Source organism: Schistocerca americana, chromosome 2, assembly GCF_021461395.2.
Source record: "Schistocerca americana isolate TAMUIC-IGC-003095 chromosome 2, iqSchAmer2.1, whole genome shotgun sequence".
Taxonomy (NCBI): Eukaryota; Metazoa; Arthropoda; class Insecta; order Orthoptera; family Acrididae; genus Schistocerca; species Schistocerca americana.
Genome location: NC_060120.1, coordinates 773,017,039 through 773,039,758, shown reverse-complemented (window position 1 = coordinate 773,039,758; position 22,720 = coordinate 773,017,039). Strand labels below are relative to the sequence as shown.

Sequence of the window (22,720 nt, the reverse complement as noted above, 5' to 3'; positions counted from 1 at the left end):
CAAACACCACATTTGTGTGCCCAGTTTCTTCTCCTATTTTATCCATGTCACTCCTAATACTATATCTTGGATTCATAGCCAGGCTTTTCCTGCTCACCCAACTATAATTACCTGATCTTCCTTCTCAAATTCCCTGCATAGCTGACATAAGTTTTCTGTCATCTGGCTAAGGCTAGTGCCCGGTTTCACAAAACTTGTGACCTGGTACCCTTCACCTAATTTCTCCTGAAGCAGCTGGCCTATACCCCTCACATGACCACAACTTAGAAGCAGAATTCTTCTTTTCCAATTCTGATTTGATCCTGACCTGTCTTTTTTCTATAATCTAATATTCTGCTTCAACCTAGATTCAACTACATCTGGATGAGGCCCTCCGTCCATTATTTCAGATAGCTAGCCAGACTGATTTACTAACTGAATTTCTAAAGTTTTTTCAATAGTTTCTCTTTTTCGCCCTTTGCTTGCTACCTTTTCCCAGCACCCAATCTCTTTTTCCTCCCTTAGCCTACATAATTCCAAATTCGCATTTTATAAATCAGCCTTATAGGCAGAGCACGAGATAGGGGCAGCTGTTGATTTCATCAAGATAAGTAAATTAACAAGGTACAAGTATTTTTGCCTATTCAATATTTGGAAGGAGGTTGAACTGCATATTTCAAATTTCCTTGTAACTCTGCGACACATCACTTACCTCCAGGCCATAGCCTGAATGCAAAATGAATGTGATACATGATAGCATATTCTTTTACTAACCTAAGGGTAGCCACTCTGAAAGTTATTCACATAACTAGATGATGGTCCATTGTTCCACTGCTCACAAAAACATATAGGTATCAGATAATCTTTTGCCTCAAATTTCAATAATAGACAAACATTAAATGTGCTGGAAGAGACTCCATCATTGGATTCGACGTGTACCTGTCCAATATGAAACTGAAATGGAAACATTTCTGTGCAACATTTTTTCCACTAAGGTATTTGAAAAATTGTTTCTCTTGATAATGCAAGTTAGCAAAGACCCTCAGCAACAGGGTAAAGAGATTAATTGTTTGGAGAATGAATGGACAGATTGTCTTCTTCACTTAATGATACCTTTCAATTTACACTTTTCTCCAATTAGCAGTTACCACTCAGACAAATTACGTGAGACACTTCATCTCAAGAAAGTCAGCAATCACTGAATACAACACCATCTTCCTCCAAGAACAAAGGCTAAGTATTTGGAGTGAATAAATATTCCTCAGACTTAATTTCAGTTCAGCAAAGCAGCTCAGTATTCATGGATTGATGATGTTCTACCTCCTTGAGTCCATTCAGAGAGCAGATAGCACAAGTAATTTTTTGAGAGGTCCTAAAGCCAGACTAAGCTACAGTCACCATACAAGTTCAAATCTGGCCTACACGTGATAGTCTATTCTTCCAAAATGAAAGTAAACCACAGGTGATTAATATTTTGAGACCTTCAGTATTAGCTGTGCCATTGTTTGGCCTTCCTTAACAATCTTATTGAAGTGGGTCATCTACTGAATTATTTAAAATGACATGCCAGTCCATAAAATTTGTTATAAAGTAGATCAAGACCAGAGCTGGTTTAATACCCAAGTAACACCAGCAACCACTTAGGGTGCCAAGCTGGGAGTGGCACCAAAGGTGCCCAAATGCAAAATTTGTATACAAGGTGTATCAAATGTAACCGTAAATCTTGTAATGTAATTTACCTTTGGTCATTGTTTTCTTTAACACACATCTCGATACATTCAAATAAAAATACTATCTGAGCCACTGACACTGCTTACAGAACACAGAATTTTTGTTTTTATTTACATGTAATTATTAAAACTTGCTATAAGTAGTTATTTCATAATGAAAACTGAAACACAAAAAATTTGTGCTAAACATATTATTATAAATTTTGAATAGATGTTCATATTTATTATTATTATTATTATTATTATTATTATTATAAGATTAAAAAGTCCTATTATCAAATTAAGAAAATATCAGAAATTTTATATTTTCATTTTTTCCACGCAGCTTTAGACAGCACATTTTTATTGAAGTTAGAAAAGTACAATATGTATGTTTCTTTTTGTTATCACTAAGAGTTTTAAAGATCTCAGGAATTACATTACATGAAAATTATTCATTTCTTTTTAATATTTACCACTGGAATATAATATAGAAATTTCTCTTTCTTACATAGGAAAGTCTATGTAGTACTTACTTTAAAAAGAAAAATGACCTATTTCCAATATCACTAGATTTTGATTTATTTTTAAAGGACCTTCCAAGAGACCATGGGAAAGCAACGACTGTCTTAGGGAGGGGGCACCAAATGACAGATCATTTGTGCTCAAAAATGGTCTCAGTCCAGCCCCAATCAAGACACCAACTTCAGACTTCATAACCTCTACCTTGTACGAAATGTTGCAAATAGAAAATGACTCACAGCAAGTTTTGGTGTTTCCACACCGACATAAAAGTCCAAGCCAGACATCATCAGTATTGCCAGTATCACAGAAAAATCACTCACAATCTGGCGTACCTGAAATGAAAATGTGTTAATTAGAAAAATGCATAATTTACTGCACAATTTTGATATTTATACAGAGTAGATCACAAGACAACATAAAATATTGACAGTTATAAATAGGGAGTCATACATTAATACATAGACCTGCATACAAGAGAAGTTACATGCTCTATGCACATGAAGTAAAAAATCAAAACTTTACATGTTTTACGTTAGATGAATAATACGATTATAAATAAATAAAAATAAACTTGTCTCACATGGCTATGGAAAATATCTTTAGATTTTGTGGGACTAAATAAAATTCATGCAACCAAAAGACTCAACAGGAATGTTTTCACAATATGTCACACATGACTAATAAAAAACAAACGACTTTTCAGAAACTGTGAGGTCTGATGGTATTGTTGCATTCTGCACACAGTCTACCACAGTGTAGGATTATGATTGTCACTGGTTTGATTCCCACATTCTGCAATTATTTATCATTTAAGACTGTAATTTCTGGAACAAAACAATCACATTCTCTGCCAGGGTTTCGACTACCTCTCATTGTACTCTGAAGTGAGGAATATCCTATCCATTATCCTCCCCCCACCCCAACCCCTCCCCCACCCCACTATATTATTCCGAAACCAGTCATGTGACCTACAAGCTAAGCTGCAATCATTGTGCTGCATTCTACATGGGCATGAGAACCATCAAGCTGCCTGTTCACATGAATGACCACCAACAAACTGTGGCAAGGAAACAACTGGACCACCCCATTGCTGAGCACGCAGCCCAATATGAAGTTCTTCATTTCAATGACTGCTTCACAGCCTGTGCCTTATGGATCCTTCCCATCAAAACCAGCTTTTCTGAACTGTGCAGATGGGAACGCTCCCTGCAATATATCTTACATTTCCACGACCCTTCTGGCCTCAACCTTCATTAGTCATTCTCCTCACCCATTTAGCATCTTCCCTGTTCCCATTCCAGCATTACACTGGCCACTTATCCCACAAAAATACCCAGTCTTTTTATTTCGCTCCTTTTCCAGTACTCCCCCCCCCCCCCTTTCCACCTCTCTTCCCTGCCCTCTGTCTAACCCACTGACTGCACCTAGCTGCCCTATTGTCTCTCCACCTCGTCCCTGCATGCTCCCCAGCAGCACTTCACTGTCCCTCATCTCCACCCTACTGTCCCTCCCCCCTCCTCACCCCAGCCTCCTCGTTACCCCACCCAGTTGCCTATCACATCGTGTGCTGTTGCTGCTTGTAGTGTGGCGTAAACTGCCAGAGACTGTGGTCAGGCATATGTGTGTGTGTGTGTGTGTGTGTGTGTGTGTGTGTGTGTTGTGTGTGTGTGTGTGTGTGTGTGAGAGAGTGCGTGAGAGAGAGAGAGAGAGAGAGAGAGAGAGAGAGAGAGAGAGAGAGAGTGTTAATATTGTTACATACCATCCTGGATTTTCCGTAGTTAGAACCAGAGAAGAAAGATATACAAGAAAATTTCAAGATGTTGCTATCACCATTTCCATGTTTCGACTGAAAGATAGAATTCTGGCGAAAGTGTGTCTCCACACTGGAGCAACATTTCATCACTCACAAATTATCAAGTGAGATTGAGTGAAGAGCTTTTCTACTTGCTAGAACTGTCACAGAAATTTTTAAACTGATATAAAAGCTATGCCTTGAAGTAGATCTGGTGACTATCTCATATGCTGAGTTTAAAGATGGTCTAGAAATTATTTTGAGGCTGAAGTATAGATAGCAGTAGCCGGACATAAATTTTTTGCTGTTTTGGAAAAGCTAGTCAAAGCTATCAAGAGTGGATAGAACAATTACAGGGCTCACTAGAGATTGAAAATTTTTGTGCAAGAATGAGAAGTGCTAAAAGCCTTACACTGATTCTCTCATTGATCGCATGCTCGTTATATATTCACCTGATACCAAATTAAAGAAAGACCAATCTAGGAAGTTTGCCTTTAATCTGGATGCACAGATAGGTACTTGTCTCACCTGGTGTGCCCCAATTATGCAGATTAGTGTGTTTACACTGTGTCAAAAACAACTCGCAGGGATAAACCATGAGAACAACCATGTGAAAATGTCAGAGAGCACAAGAAGGCAGCAGCACTTCATAAACAGATGAAAATTATGTCTATGTGCATGCTATAATGTTAATCACAAGCACAAGGACTGTTTCTTCAGAAATACATATTCTATGTACAACAAAAAGACAGGTCATCAGTTTGAAGCGTGCAACATGCAGCAAATTAGGCAATATAATGACGTGCTAAAGCACACAAAGTAATTCATAATTGGTACTGAAAATGTTGTTCAAGATGAACATGGGCAAATAATAAAATTTCATGTGCAAAGAACAGAGTGAACACTATCTTGTTAGCAAAAACTAGCATTGATCTGTGACACTTGGAGCAAACAATGTTCCACTGAAATTTCAAACCGACATGAACTCTTCCATTTCTTTAACTAATCTGCAGGTGTACAAAAAAATTGGGATTACCAAAATTAAATGAATTGTTAAGTTTGCTATTTAGCTACAGGAACCAATAAATACTGGCCAAAGGCCAGTTCAAAACTCATGTTGCATAGAAACAATTTATCAGCCATATTTATAATAGTCCATTGCCCAAACAACAAATTTACTGGGGCATGATTTATTCAATAAGCTAGGCTTCATAATCCATGAAGGTGGGTATGAGATTCACACTGATGTTTATAAGAGTTTTAAACATTGTTCCGCAAGTATGACACTATGTTTTCTTAAGCATTAAAAACTAAAATGTGCTCATCACACTGAAGTTCAATTCTGTAGCAAAATTCTATTGTCTAGAACAGAATGGCATTATAGAACCCATTACCAATAGCCAATAGGCAATGCCAATTGCTGTTGTACAAAAACCTAATAACACATTGAGAATTTGTGTTGATTTCAAGGCAACAGTCAATGCACAATCCATAATAGATTCATATCCAATTCCAAAGCTGGAAGAATTAATGTCTAAATTGGCTGGTGACATTTGTTTTGCAAAACTACATTTGAAGAAGGCTTTCTTGCATGTACCACTGGATGAAGAAACAGGTATTCCTGATCATAAATACTACATTTGGATTGTATCAATACAAGATTGCCATTTAGGATTCAGAGTGCCAAGTTTGTTCCAATGATACTCAGAACAGTTAAGCACTGTGAACTACCTGGATGATATCACTGACAGGGAAAGTTCCCAAAGAACTATCGCATAATTTGGAATTCGTGTTTAAGATTTTGGAAGCATCCAGTTCAAAATGTAACAAAGGAAAATGCATATTATTCCAGTGGGAAGTCCAGAACTTGGGGGATGTTCTGTCACAACAAGGCATCAGGCCAACATCACAAAACATTGAAGCTACTGAAAACTTTTTGGTTCCCAAAGATCTTGAGCAATTAGGTGCTGTTTCTACGCAAAATCAATTGCTACAGAAAATTCATTCTACACATGCAGCACCCATAAGCAAACCACCTCACAAACTCTTACAGAAAGGAACAAAATGCATTTATAACCATTAATGCCAATTTAACAATTAATGTGTGTTTGACAAATTGAAACAAAGTTTACTAGAAGCCAAATATCTCATCATGTATGATTAAAAAAAAAAAAAAATGCAGCAGATGCTTCTGAATACATATTCAGTGCCATCTTGTCATGTATACAACATGGTTTTGAAAGGCCAACCAAGTTCATGACCAAAACACTGAAAGTCAAATTGAAAAGGAAGCTCTTGCTATTATATTTGCTTTCAGAAAGTTCCATGCTTACATTTATGGCCAAAGATATTCAGATCACAAGTCACTGTTGAAAATTTTCCATTAAATGCAAAAATTGTGCCAAAGGATCCAGTGTTATCTAAAAGAACAATATATTGAATCGGAGTGGGCTTTAGAAAAAAAGATACTCAGCTAAGAAGAAATTTAATCACAGTGGAACATGAGACAGCCTCTCACTGTCTACAAAGGTGTCATTGTGATACAACCAGAATCAGGAAAGACATGAGTGGTGATTCTGGAAGAGTTGAAACAGAAAGTGCCTCAGTACCACTGGCACACTGTATGTCCAAGTGCACTGACAGAGCACTGCTATGGGAGAAACCTGAAGAAGACATAGAAGTAATACTGGCTAAATGCCACTTACACCAGAAATACCACTCAGCTTCTCCTTGACAATATTTTCCATGGTCCCACACATCAGAACCCTGGTCGTGTTTGCACTTTGACTATGCTGGACCTTTTTTTGGGAAGCTATTGGCTGGTCATCATAGACAAATTTTCAGAATTTCCACATACTGTCTATCATTTAAATGAAAATAATCCAGGTTCAGTGAAGGATTTTCTCCATCAAAATTTTGCTGAATTTAATAGTTACAGACCACTGCACTCAATTTTAACCACAGGAGTTCAACTGAATGAAATGGCGTATCACATTTCAAAACCACACCATTTCTACAAGAAGTAAATGAGCTCACTAAAAGATTTGAAAGGAAATTCAAGCCTCATATGACAAAGTTCATTCAGCAGGACAATAATGATAACACAACACTAATTTTTTTTCCACAATACAGAGCCACTCCATATGGCACAAAAACCCCAACAAAAAAATTGCATGGGAGACTGCACTGTACTCTGATGTCTATTCTAAAGCCACTTGTGCATCCATAGACTACCGACGAGGCCAAAGTTTTTCAAGACCACCAGGACCTCACTACCATGCACAAAAATGGAAATAAATCTTGGGCACCACCTACAGTGACACAAAAGCTCTGGAACATACTGTACAGACTCAGTGGTTTCACAATGCGACACAGAAACCAAATGAAGTTGCAGTACATGCCTGCACACATAGATGAACTCCTAGGCTGTTTTCTTTTTTGAGGCTCATATGACTACATTTCAGCCAGCTGTCTTGGGGATCTACAGCTGCAGCCAGCGGCTGCCCCTGACTTTGCCACCAGCAGTAGGGCCCAACTGCAGCAAACCAGCAAACCAATGATGCACACATACAGGTGGATGTCGTGGATCATCCCTTGGATGGAGAGATGGATGTCAATGTGGCAGATTACCTTGACTGACCACTCCCTCACCCAGGCTCTGGATATGGTTTTCCTCAGGTGCCACAGACAAATTCATCGGATAGCAACATGAGTTTACCTACCAAAATATGCATGTTGGTGAGCAGTGGGAAACATGAAGCTAATGAACAATGCTACATCTGATTCCCCTCCCTCTTTTCCCAGTAGTGGGGTACCATGTCTGGCTGAAGAGTCTGTAAACAGCCATATATAGAGAGGCCACCATAAGGCAAGGCCAGCCTCCAGTACGGAACAAATGCCATAGAGGGCACACATAATATGGACAATGTTACATTTCCACAATATGTCACTCAAATAATCTTATGCATCCACCATATTTACAGCCCAATGCCTTAGAGTGTGTACATAACATGGCCTTTCCCAAATGAACATTCACCCACCAATCATGGATATCAGCAGACATACGGTTCCACTTAGCCAGTGTTGTAGTATCTGCTGCACTGTTGTTCTCTATACACATAAATGATTTGGTGGATGGCATGGGCAGGTATCTGCGGTTGTTTGCTGATGATACTGTGGTGTACAGTAAGGTGTCAAAGCTGGATGACTGTAGGAAAGTACAAGATGACATAGACAAAATTTCTAGTTGACGTGATGAAATGGCACCTAGCTCTAAATGTAGGAAAATATAAGTTAATGTGGATGAACAGGGAAATAAAACCTTAATGTTCACATACAGCATTAACAGTGTACTGATTGATACAGTCACATCATATAAATATCTGGGCATATCATTGCACAGTGATATGAAATGGAACAAGTATGTGAAGACTGTGACAGGGGAGGTGAATGCTGACTTTAGTTTATTGACAGAATTTTAGGAAAGTGTGGTTCTTCGGTAAAGCAAACTGCATATAGGACATTGGTGTGACCTATTCATGAATACTGCTCGAGTGTTTAGTATCTGTACCAGGTCAAATTGAAGAAGAACATTGAAGTAATTCAGAGGCAGGCTGCTAGATTTGTTACCAATAGGCTCGAGCAACATGTAAGTTTTATACAGATGCTTTGGAAAGTCAAATGGCAATCCCTGGAGGTAAGGTTATGTTCTTTTTGAAGAACACTACTGAGAAAATTTAGAGAGCCAACATCTGAAACTGACTGCCGAATGCTTCTATTGCCTTCCACATACATTGCACATGAGGACCACAAAGATAAGGTACAAGAAATTAGGGCTCCTATGGAGGCATATAGACAGTTTGTAACATTCCAGGCTTATGGTTACCACCCCTGCATTATGTATTACTAGTTCAATACTCTTATATCTCCAGCTTTAATTAAATTAAATTACTTTTTGATAATAGGAAAAAGGCTTTTAGAAGAATAACAGCAATACCAAACAATAATAGTTACAATACCCTTTGTACCATAAACAATCAAAATCAGATTCAGGAAATTAATATAAGGAAAATGTATAGATAAAAGAATAATATATTTCATTCTCATCATCTGTAAATGGTAGGAATTAAATCTGAAGCTTAATTAACAAAATATAGATAATTGATCATTTATCATTGTTAGAATGCTTATTTCTACAATTTCAATATTAATGCGATTTTTATGTGTTTAGAAAAGTCTTAAACTTGTTCCAGCAAAGTAGGGAATATTGTAGAGTGTTTGATAATGTTGTTACACTATTTCATATTATAAATTATGTTCTGCATTATTATAAGCAGAAGAGGATTATAAGAGGAAGAGTATAAATACTCAGCCTCGAGTATTGTTAGGGCAGATGAGTGTTGGACCCACTACAGGACAGATCTGTGCATACAGTTGACATAAGTTCTTGATGCATGATTCAGGTTTGGATTTACAATAGGGCAACTTGTGTGTTGGACATTGTCTAAAACATCACATTAGAACAATGCAGTGACGGATTATTTTGGAGTGTTAAACAGTTTGATTTAATATCACAAAAAGGCAGAATGCTATGTGACTTTATATTCGTCCTTTGTTGAGTATTAGTGTTGAACAATGCAATGGACCTCACACATGCATGTCTATCACATTATTGCATCTGTACTATTTAATATTGCCAGTGTAGTATGTGCTACCATCGGTTAGCTGTAGTAGTAACAATGAGACTTACTACACCGAAGATTGATCATGAGCTCATAAGATACAGGTTTTGAAGTGCATAAATCTACATACTTACTCTACTACAGTTGTGGTCTACATCATTGTAGTGAAATCCATTATGGTATCCTGTATTTATTGAACAAGCATATTTTAGCTCACGTATGCAGTCATCGAGGGACATCAAAGGCAAGATATTCACAGGTATTTAAAACATTTTTAACTACCCACTAACTGGCGGGACGTTACAAGTTGTTTTAAGTGCAACAGGAAAGCAAATGAATAACAGTGGTACAGACTACCCTCCACCACACACACTGCATGGTGACTTGCAGAATATATATGTAGATACAGATGTGGACTCCACATGTATTTGGCGAATACAAAAGTTTCAAAGAACCCTGTAATAAGAATGCCATGGAGTATGTAACCTTAACACTATTCCACACACAGAGTAACAGAGAAGCACAGAGAATGATGTGAACATTCAAGCAATGAGTTAGCAAATCAGTGGGGAAAACACAATCATAAGCAGCACTGAACCTGTTCCTGAGGACATAACGGACAACATCAATAAATTGGAAAAGAAAACAACAGTGGTTCTTCATAATAAACAAACAAGACTGTTATTACACTCCATCCTGGCACACTCAATCCTTCTTTACAAAGACATTTTTATTCACATATGCTGTTGTCTTGGCAGTTTAACTCAACATTTTATATGTTATGGTGGAAATTTTCAACTGCCATGTTGGCAGTGTAAGATTTTTTTCTTTGCAGGGAAAAGACTGACGTTCACAGATCTACCTATTTTGCCAATGCTGTCTTCTCCATTGCTATTCTGTGTTGGTTAGCTGAACTCTTGTTCAGCACTTATGCCTTTCTTATTTTTCCTAGTCAGTATGTATGGTTTTGATTGTGCCGAATCTGTTCTGTTCATCATTATGAGGAGCCAAAGGAGAACGACATTGATTGACAAAGCCATTTAGTGTGCCCTGGCAGATTTTTATTTCTCTCAAAATTTTTAGTTTCAGGTAACCTCTTTGCAGAAGAAACATTTTATATTTAATACACAAACAGTCATGCATTCATTTAGACACAGTTATGAAGGTAGAGGGTCTCTTTTGAATTGTAATGGCTTCTGACTGTATATTTGTCATGAATGTTTTCTAATAGTGTGTATTGCATCTTGTGTGTCATATGATGTGCCAAATCAGTGAATAGTATTGAATGCATTATTAATGCAGTGTACACATGATGTCTTTTGTTTATGAATACCTTGACTTGTTCCCTGAAAGTTCTCCTACTTGATGGAATCTAATGGGGAACCACACACACACACACACACACACACACACACACACACACAAGAGTGACTGAGTTAAAATGGAGGGAGGGTGGAGGCCTCGCAGAGCAGGCCAAATGCTTACCCTTAGATGGTACGATAAAAAAATCCCTCACGAATAAAATGTAAAACTATATCTGCTGTTGAGGCATTGTCATCCAACACCAAAGGTAGGGGTGCTGCTAAGGTTAAAAGTCCAATGCAGAGTGGCTAATATTGGGCAGTCCAGCAAGATGTGGACCACAGTCAGAAGAGAGCCACAGCGACACCAAGGTGGGTCCTCGCGACTGAGGAGGTAACCATGTGTTAGCCACATATGGCCAATGCAAAGCCGGCAAAGGACAACAGATTCCCTGCGAGTGGCTTGCATGGATGACCGCCACAATTTGTCATTTCCTTGAGAGCACAAAGTTTATCTGGGGTACTCAGAGTGCACCATTCAGTATCCCAGGTCACGAAGACTTTGCGGTGGAAGACCGCTCGCAAATTGGTCTCCTGTAGGCCAATCTCCAGAGATGGTTTACTGCTGGCCTGTTTGGCCAGGCGGTCAGCAAATTCATTACCCGATATCCCGACATGGCCTGGGGTCCAAATGAAGGTCATTCAGCTTCCACTGATGCACAGGGCATAAAGAGACTCCTGGATTAACAGTACCAAAGGATGCCTAGGGAAGCACTGGTTGAGAGCTTGTATGCTGCTTAAGGAATCTCTACAAATGACGAAGGACTCAGCAGAGCAGGTGCAGATATGTTCAACAGTGTGATAGATGGGAATCAACTCTGCAGTGAAAATGCTGCAGCCATCCAGCAAGGAGCATTGTTCCGTATGGCCAATGTGAGTATAAGTGAAGCCAACGAGGTCATCAACCAGTGATCCATCTGTTTAGATTATTTCTGAGCCCTCAAACTCAGAAAGAACAGAGAGAAAATGCTGGCGGAGGACCTCAGGTGGGACTGAGCCTTTGGGGAGTTGCAATGGGTCCAGCCGAAGCTGTGGCCAAGGGATGGACCATGAAGGTCTACGGAAGTGGGCCTGCAGGAAAGGTGGTAAGGGGGAAGTGTGGAGTTCATGAAGAAGTGACCGGACAAGGACGGTGAAGGCATTACCAGTTCTGGGCCACCATTGCAGGAGATGGACCGCCATGTTGGGCAAAAGAATATGGTAATTTGGATGGTGAGGTGAACAGTGTATGTGGACGGTATAACTGGCAAGCAATAATTGCTGCCGGAGCCGCAATGGAGGAACACCAGCTTTCACCAGGAGGCTGTTCACGGGGCAAGATCGGAAGGCTACCGTCGCAAGGCGAATTCCACAGTGGTGGATAGGGCCTAGTAGATTCAGTGCAAAGGGAGCTGCTGAACCATACACCGCGCACCCATAATCAACAAGGAACTGCATGAGGGCTTGATACAGCTGCAGCAGTGTACGAAAATCAGGACCATTCATTGCGGCTCAGGCATCGAATAAGATTAAGGTGCTGCCAGCGCTTTTCCTTAAGCTGACAAAGATGGGGAAGCCAACTTAAGTGGGTGTCAAAGACCAGTTCCAGAAAGCAGTAAGTCTCCACTACATCTAGTAGTTGGTCACTGAGGTAAAGTTGTGGATGGGGGTGGACAGTACGATGATGACAGAAGTGCATCATGCAAGTTTTGGTGGCCAAAAACTGAAAGCCATGAGTGAGGGCCCCACAACTGTGCCTTCCATATAGCTACCTGCAGCCGGTGTTCAGCTGCAACAGTGGAAGAGGAGAAGAATGAAATACAAAAATCATCAGTATATAGGTGGGGAGAGACTGACAATCCTACTGCTAATGTGAGACCACTGACAGCAGTTAAACAGAATGGGACACTCAGGACACAGCCCTACGGGATCCCATTCTCTTGTATATGGGGTGTACTATGGGAAGCACCGACACAAACTCTGAAAGTGCAGTGTGACAAAAAGTTCTGTATAAAACTTGGGAGTGGGCCCTGGAGACCCCACTCACGCAGAGTAGTGAGGATGTGATGTCGCCAAGTGGTATCGTAGGCCTTTGTGAGATCGAAAAAGAGGTGTTGGCGCCAGGTAAAGGCTGATCGGATGGCAGACTCCAGGTACATGAAGATGTTGATGGTGAGGCGTTCTTGGCGAAAACCAAACTGGGATGGAGGCCGAAGGTCCTGAGACTCAAGAAGCCAACACAACCACCGGCTCACCATACGTTCAAGCAGCTTGCGAAGAACATTGGTGAGACTGATGGGACGACAGCTGTCAACATCTACTGGGTTCTTCCTGGGCTTTAAGACCGGACTGAAGACACTTTCCGGCCATTTCGATGGGAATTCGCCATCGCTCCAAATGCGGTTGAAGACAGCAAGGAGGTGGCATTGGGAATCCGCTGACAGATGTTTCAGTATTTGCGAATGGATCAATATGGGCCAGGGGAATGTGTCAGGACAGTCAGCAAGGGCACTGAGAAATTCCCACTCACTAAAGGGAGCATTGTAAGGCTAGTGTGGCATGGAGCAAAACAGAGGCATTGTCGCTACACCCTTTGTTTGAGGAGGAGAAAGGTAGGGTGGTAATTCTCCGACACAGAGATGCAAGCACAATGCTCAGCAAGATGCTCTGCAGCTATGTCTGGATCAGAAGATACAGCTCCATTTTTGGAAATTCCTGGACACCTGCTGAGTTCTGATAGCCGTAAAGTCAGCGGAGCTTAATCCAAACCTGGGAAGGGGAGGTTCCTGTTCCAACAGTGGAGACATAGCATTTCCAACACTGCTGCTTCCTTCGTTTGATGAGGAGGTGAACCTGCACTCAGAGTTGTTTGAAGGCAATAACGTTCTCCAGGGAGGGGTGGTGCTTACGACATTGGAGGGGCCACGTACAGTCTCTAATGGCCGCAGCAATTTCCAGCAACCACCAAGGCACTGACTTCCACCGGGGGCAACCAGAGGAAAGAGGGATTGCTGATTCAGCTGTGGCAACAATGGTATTAGTGATGACACGGATCACTTCATCAACAGTGGCATGCAACAGATACTCAATGTTGGTAGCGGATGTGAAAGTGTTCCAGTCAGTCTTGGGCAGAACCCACCTGGGCAAGTGTCGAGATGATGGACGCTGCAGTAAGGACAGGAAGAGTGGAAAGTAGTCACTACCATCCAAATCATGTGCTGTCCAGTGGATAGAAGGAAGAAGAACAGGACTGCAAACCGAGAGATCAATGGCCGAATATGTGCTATGTGCCACACTGAAATGTGTGGGGGCACCTGTATTTAGGAGGCAAAGGTCAAGTTGAATTAGTAGGTCCTCAACATCTTTGCCATGGCCATTAACCTTGGTTCCACCACATAAAGGGTTATGGGTGTTAAAATCACCCAGAAGCAGAAAAGGTGAGGGGAGTTGCAAAATGAGTGCAGCCAAAACATGAGGTGGTGCTTCACCACCTGTAGGGAAGTAAATGTTACAGATGGTAATTTCCTGAATTGTCCTCACCTTGAGAGCCACAGCTAAAGGTGTTTGAAGGGGCACTGGTTATCTACAGACAGAGGTAAGGACGAAAATACATAATCCATCTGACAGTCTGTCACAGTCAGGACAGTTTTTGTAGTAACCCCGGTAGCCATGAAGGGTGGGGGTCCACACTGTGGGAAACGAGGTCTCTTGAAGGACAATTAAAAAAAGGCAGGTGTACTGCTTAAGAGTTGATGTAACTAAGCCAGGTGGGAGAAAAAACTACCTCAGTTCCACTGGAGAGTGACTCTTTCTGTTGTCTGGTGTAGCATGGAGTGACCAAGGAGGCAAATTAGGCCTCAGCATTACCTGTCACCACTGGTTGACCATTGGAATCCAGTACCATTGCATCGGAGGCATCAGCGAGATATAGGTCCTCAGGGGACGCCAGAATCTCCACCTTGTCCTGTGACACAGAGCCATAGGGGAGTGCTGGTGTGGGGGCCACTGGAGGCTCCCGTTTCTTCATGGACTACTTCTTTGAAGTTTTGCCCTCTTGCCACTTCTACCAACAGCCAGTGGCTATTTAAACCACTGGCTGGTGTCCACTGGACCACTGGGGGGAGGAGGGGGCGTAGAAGGTAGAGTCCCACATAAGAGGAGCCAGAGGTGGTCATTGCTTTTCTACGGCTGGGGGGGGGGGGGGGGGGGGGGCGATATCCCTGTCATTTTGGGGGGCAATGCTCCCAAAGCAGAAGCTCTGGGAGCAACAGAAGAAGATGATGTGCCCCTGCCCACTGGATGGTGGTGAAGTTGGGTGGCCATGAGGGCCCACTGGAGCAACCTTACAGGATGGGTGCAACGGCATCATCAATGGCGACACTGTCACAGTGGCAGCATATTTAGATAGCATGGGAACAGGGTTTAGTTATTCGTATTTGGGTTTAGCCTTGCAGTAAGATAGCCTGTCCAGAGTCTTGTACTCCATAATTTTGCACTTCTTTTGGAGTACCAGGCAGTCCGGCAAGCAGGGGAGTGATGCTGACCACAATTCACACAGGTGGGAGGGGGCGCACATGGAGAATTCCTTTCTTGGGGACTGCTGGGGCCATTTGGTCCCCAGCACAAGATGACTTAGTCCGCTTTGTTTTGGGCCATCATCAGTGTGATCTCTGTGATGTCAAGGGGCTACCACCAAATGGGTACATGACGGCCCCACCACAAGGGACTGGCTACTGTGCTGGACATTGGGTGCAGAGAAATACAACATTGTCATGGGGCTGAAAGAAGACAGGAGACAATGGAAGAAGATGACATGCCTCAGAAAGTGTCCTCGCTCAAATAGTCGAAGTGCAAGTGGAGATGCTAACCCATGATGGAAAGAGGTTCAGGAGATGGAATCTAAGGTCACTATGGGTAACTCATGCACCATGTAAGGCATCCTTCCCCATATAGCCCACACTTCTGTTGAATTTGGAAAGAGGCAAGTCAAACCAGAAAATTGGACCTTAACTATAGGGCTGAAACGGGTGAGACTCCTTTTAGTCACCTCTTTACAACAGGCAGGAATACCTTGGGCCTATTCTAACCCCTGAACTCGCAGGGGGTGTACACCTTTGAGTAATTCTTCAATACAGATACCTGAGAAAGGGTTTCAATCACTGTCTGCAACCTACTGTTTGTCTGAGGGCAACAAAAGAAAGAGGTGAAATATTTTGTGATGATAACAAGTGAAACAGCGCAACTACAATTTAACAAAACTTTATTGAAGTAGGAGTGTTTGTAACAAATAATGTGACATGTGTATATGTTTTGCTTGTATATGTTGACTTATACGTTTTGTCAAAAATAATTTTATTTTATGTAAAAATTCTCTTTTCTATAACAACGAAAATAATCACACACACACACACACACACACACACACACACACACACACACACTCTCTCTCTCTCTCTCTCTCTCTCTCTCTCGCTCTCTCTCTCTCTCTCTCTGTAGTGCTTCGAGAATTTTGGAGTAAATTCTAGAACCACTCGACCTTCCACTGTTTCGAACACCTGATATTTTAGAGGTGAGTGGGAGAAATGAATGTGCCCTAAATCGCCTCACCTATTTGTATGTGCAGGTCAAAAAAGAGTTATGAGAAAAAGATGGACCCGGTAGCCAAACGGCGGCAGACAAGTATCTGCTATACAGCCCACAGAGTTTCCGTGCACGGGTTCAGAAGAGCAAGAAAAGTTTATGTAGCATTCTGTGCTCTTTAGCGTCTGTGTTAATTGTAAAAAGACTAATGAACAATTGAATAGAGATTTCTATGTTCATTCATGTACTGGACTTGCTTGAGACTAGAAACTTTTGATTACTTCATGTCTTGGCCATGAACGAAGCAAGACACATGTTTGCTATTTGAATATGTGTAAATGAGTCTAATGTTAAAGGAATAAGTTAGCTTGCAGAAGTTATCATCTGTGAAAGTTGAAAATATAAAGTGATTGAACTGAAAAGTATTCTACAAGTACTGAAATTATTTCAAGAACAGAGAAGTAGTTTAATAAATTCCTTTAATCAGCCATAGTCTTCAGAGGAGGAGCTTTTGGGGAGATCGACATTGCTGACTACAAAGAGAAGAGGATCGGCTACACACAACACGCAAGTTAACCGATTTGAGAGACATGTGAGCCTGCAACTCAATACCACATTGTCTCTTGTCATCCAAAAAACTTTAGAACATGGCGACCCAAGTGCAGGACCTGAAGAAAAAGGGAATTTCAAGACAGAAACAGGAAGAAAATATTAGGTGCTGCCATAGCAATCGTGCCTAACAAGATATGAGAACTATTTCCAGTAATTGTATTAGTCCAATAAACCAATGGAAGAAAGCTGTGAGTGCAACACAGTAAAAGACTTGAGAAAGTAGCAGCAGAAAAAAAACCAGAGAGAAGACCTCAACTTTTCAACTAAGAAGATTGGGTGTGGACAGTAAGCAGTTTTCACACATGTACATCGCACTGACACCGACACAGCAACCAGCCACCGATGCCGACTGCATCAGCTACTGCTCACCGGTGCTGACTCCACGTCTGCTTGCCGACGAAAACACTGAAACCAACATTCGACGCTGCCAACGCCAGTGCTGTCCACCGATGTTGATTACATATCTACTAACCAACACAGCTTTTACTCCACGGGGGTGAGCTAAAAACAATAACTGTTTGGTAAAGTAGAAGGAACTGTTGAATGTTAAACTGTTAGTGTAGTTATTGTACTCTGTGGCGAATTTTCTTTTAGATGATTACTAGGTCTAAAATCAATAAAGCATCAAGAACAGCAACTAGCAGAACCAGCCATGGCTATGACAGTGAATAAGGAAACGCCAGACTGGGCTGAAGTAGCAAATTTAATCAAAGAACTAAGTCTAAAGTTAGACTCAGTAAGAACAGAGTCAAATGCTCAAATTACTACTCTAAGTAAAAATTTAAATGCTCAAAATGCTTCCTTGAGAGATGAATGCAGTGTGAATTTAAGTGAAAAACTAGAAGCACAAAGTGTAACTTTAAGTGAAAAGTTAGATGCACAGAGTGCTAATTTAAGTAGAGAAATAGACACAGTGAATATTCAAGTAAATAATCAATTGGACGTTGAGAATAGGACTTTAGGATTGTTAAGTGCAAAAGTAGATGAACAAAATAAGGAATTTAGCCAATTGCATGAACGTATGGGAAATTTGAAGACCGAATTTGATATTTTAACCACTACAGTGGAAAATTTTAATATAGATTTGAAAGGTGAATTAAGTAGCTTTTTAAGTAGTCACGTCAATCAGCTGTTCACTGACTTTAGTCAGAAACAGAGTAACCAATTTCAGGATTTGGCAAAGAAACTAGAATTTGATGATGAAGATAAATGTAACGGTGTAGAGTCTGAACTGAGCGAAAAACTATGATCATTTCAAAGTGTATGTAATGTTACATTTGATGCTGTAAAACAAAGGTTACACACTTTAAGGGAAAATGTTGTAAAGTAGGACAAACTAATTTCTACAGTCCAATCGCAAATTGCAGGTGTCGACACTAGAGTTGATACCATGGAAAGGAATTTTAAAGAGAAACTAGCCACTTAAGACATAATAAGTATCAGTAATCTGGAGGAACAAGTCGAAGAGATGATAGACAGAAAAGTTGCTACAAGAGTGACCTCCGACAACGTTTCTTCAAATTTAGCTTCAGAACTTCATGATACTAAGAGAGGCATAGATAATTTATGGAAAGAATTCAAACTTATCTAGGATAGAATAGAAAACAGAATAACTTTACTTGATGTTGTGTGATTGTTTTACTGTTGGGAGACTTTCACACAAAATTTAACGAGAAGTACTGGTTTGCACTTGCTCAAGTGAGCTTAATATATGATCCATGGGATCTGGATGGAGTCACATCAGTCTCCCAGGGACGTTAACGTTCTGTGTTAAGGAGTGGAGTGACAATCATCGGATCCCTAGTTGTTTTCGGTGTTTCTTCTGTACTATTTTTCCTGCACCGAATTCCTTTCAAATCTTAAACTATTCAGTAATCTATTCTTGATTTCTTAAACTATCCTGTAATTTTAGTATATAGGAAACCGTATATGACTACAAGATTGAGACCAATTTAAGAGAATCACATGTGAACAATGATCACTAGACCTGAAGTGAAACGAATAGAATGTTATATTAGTGGAAAGTATAATATGATGATATTTTTTAAACTGAGTGATGTCGAGACGACATAAACTGAATAGAGGATTTTATGTGTGTATAAAAGAATAGTATAAACTGAATGACTAAACAACTATATTATTATAGTGTATAATTTTCTATTTTTATAGAACTTTTTATACCTGTTATGAGACATGAAGTGGATGGGAGGGTTTGTATTAGTGGAAGGGTTTCCTGTCTTTGGGGCTATCTTCTTTCTCTTCTTCAATCTTAGCAACCACTTCTACTTTTTCCTTTCTTACTTCTCATCTGAGTACTGGTCTATCTTTCCCTCTTTCCATATGCATATACTTCTATCACTGAAGTCCTCCTTATTTTATATAGTTTCCAATAACTTTCAACTTATTTCATGCAAGTAGACTGAAGAATCAGGCTAAACAAACACACTTCCACATACACACACCATAACACGAATACGCAAACAATGAAAGTACAGATTAAAAGGATGTGAGAACCGTCAAGTGTTGTAGGGGGAAAGAATGTGCACATGGAGAAATATGCACTTAAGGTTGATTATTGTGATGGTTCTATATCACCTAGTTACTTGGAAAAACTATCATGTCGATATTTATTAATATGTATATATAGGAAATACATTGCCTAGTTACTTGTAAAACCTATGATGTAGCTATTTATTAATATGTATAAAAAGGAAATATATCTATAAAAACAATGACAATTCTATATCACAAAGGTACATAAGGATATAAAAACTATGATAATTTTACATTGAATATACCTAAGTAGGAAGCGTGAATAAGGAAAGAGAACATAAGCCAGAGAGGTCCGTCTAACAAATATTATGATGACTTGTAGGATAGTGGGACTCTTATAACCTAAGTAAGCATAGTATATATTGAATAATGTATGTAGGCATGAAGCAGATACTGGAAACGTAGAAGTGGATGAGTACGGGAGGACTCTAGGGTATAAGAGAGAAGTATGAAAAAGTGAGCGTGAAGTGTGAAGTAGATTTTAATTTTACCAGGTAATATTTAATTATAGTGTACACAAAGGTGTATTGTAGGGCAATGAACCATGAGGCCTACTCAAGAAGGATAGGGGGGGGGGGGGGGCACCCAGCAAGTACTGGACAAAAAGGGCAGATAGGCAGGCCTAAGAAAGGCTGACCTGTACTGTGTGGACAGGGGCACCAAGAAGGGGACTGCACACACACACACACACACACACACACACACACACACACACACACACACAAAAACCACAACTTGTGCAAGCTATCGGACACAGTGACTCCTCCTTCCAGCAGAAGAGTTGAAGGGGAAGGAAGAAGGGTGAAGGAAAAGGACTGGAGAGGTTTAGGAAAAGGCATACAATACTGAAAAGTGGCCCAGAACCCCAGCTAAAGGGAGACTTACCAGACAAGATCAGAAGGAAAGATTGATTGTTGGTGACTGCACCGGATGAGAGCTGAAAACTTGAGAGCTTAAAGATGGAAGACAGGGTAATATGCGAGGCAGATATTACTGCTTAAACACCGTGCATGAGCTAATGAGAGTGAAAAGAGAAGTGGACTGTATGTAACAGAGGTGGGAGAGGGGACAGCAAAAAATAGACAGGTCACAAAATGAAAAATGTAGAAAACTAAAATTGAGTGAAGAAAGGAGTAGTTACTGAGAAGAAATGCTGAGATGGAAGGAATTAATGCAAATTAAGGCCAGGTGGGTGGCAAGAACCAAGGACATGTTGTAGCATTAGTTCCCACCAGCAGAGATATGAGAAACTGGTGTCTGGAAGAAGAATCCAGATGGCACATGTAATGAAACAGGCACTGATGTCATGACTGTCATTCTCTGCAACAGGATAGTGTGTGTTGCTGGTATACACCCTCTGCCTATGCCCATTCATCCTACCTGATAATTTGATGGTAGTCATCCCAATGTAAAAGGCTGAACAGTGTTTACATAACAGCTGGTATGTAGCTCTCCCTTTGATAGTATATGTTTTGCCAGTTACAGGACTGTTATAGGTGGTGGTAGGAGGGTGCATAGGGCAAGTATTGCAGTGGGGTACGAGCCATAGGGTAGGGAGATGGGTGCAGAGGAGGATTAGGGTCTAACAAGGATATTGCAGGGATTGGGAGGGCAATTAGAAGCTATTCTAGGTAGGTGGGCAAAATCTCAGACAAAATGGATCTCTTTTCAAGGGCATTATTTTAGGAAGTCATGGCCTTGTCGAAGTAGGTGATTAATACATTCAAGGCCAGGATAAGTGGTGTGCTCTGAAGTTGTTTTTTGAAGGGATCAGCAGTGACAGGATTGGATGTGATGGCCCAGGAAATCTGCTTTTGCACTAGGCTTCGACAAGGCCATGACTTCTTACAATCATGCCCTGAAATGAGATCCATTCTGTCTGAGATTTTACCCACCACAACTAGAATAACTTTTAGTTGCCCTCCCACTCTCTGCAATATCCTTGTCAGACCCTATGATCATTCTGCACCCACCTCCCTACCCTATGGCTCCTACCGCTGTGACCAACCCCACTGCAAGACCTGGCCTTTGTGCCCTCCTACCACCATCTATAACAGCCCTGTAACTGGCAAAACATATACTACCAGAGGGAGAGCCCCTTGAAATGACACTTCATATACTAGCTGTTATGGAAACACTATTCGAGCTTTTACATCGCCATGACTGCCACCCAGTTGTCAGTCAGGCTGAATGGGCATAGGCAGGGGGTGTATACTGGCAACACATAATATCCTGTTGCAGAGCATGCTCTACAACTTGATAATCATGACCTCAGTTTCTAAGCACTCCACAGGTGGGAACTAGTGCTACAACATGTCCTTGGTTCTTGCCAGCCACATGGCCTTAATTGGTGTTAATTCCTCCTATCTCTTCATTTCCTCACAGTAACTACTCCTTTCTTCATTTCATTTGTTTTCTACATCTATCATTTTGTGACCTGTTTATTTTTCACCATCCCCCCCCCCCCCTCCAAACTCTGTTGCATACAATGTACTTAGCTTTTCATTCTTGTTAACTCGTGCTCGATGTTTAAGCAGTAATATCTGTCTTGAATATTACCCTGTTTCCCACCTTTCAGCTCTCAGGTTTTCAAATCTCATATGGTGAAGTCCCCAGCAATCATTCTTTCCTTCTTGTCCCATCTGATAAGTCTCCCCTGACCCAGGGTTCCGTGTGACTTTTACGAACTGTACCTCCTTTCCTAAATCTACAGTTTTTATTTTTATCTATCCAATTACATTCAATTCTCTCTCTGCATTATTTCAGAGAGCAATAATATCTTAAGCAGCTGAGTACAGGCTGATTTATGAATTTCATGTACTCTGTATGCAGTTCTCTCTCTCCAGGTTTGCATCATTATATCATTGTTTTCTCTCCACTGTTCTTGAGCTTCATCAAAGTTTTATTTATCCTGTTCCTGTGAAAAATCAGTGGTTGAAACACGTGTTT

The 22,720-nt window shown here is 40.7% G+C and overlaps 1 protein-coding gene across 5 annotated transcripts in view; it reads right to left on the bottom strand.

Annotated features, from left to right (window-relative positions):
- The window catches only part of LOC124595158 (sodium bicarbonate cotransporter 3), a 976,895-nt gene that overhangs the window by 133,186 nt on the left and 820,989 nt on the right, over positions 1-22,720 (bottom strand). For all 5 annotated transcript variants that reach the window (XM_047133764.1, XM_047133766.1, XM_047133768.1 and 2 more), the window contains one exon: positions 2,450-2,545. In XM_047133764.1, coding sequence (XP_046989720.1) covers positions 2,450-2,545 — 96 coding nt within the window. The remainder of the gene's footprint in view (positions 1-2,449; positions 2,546-22,720) is intronic.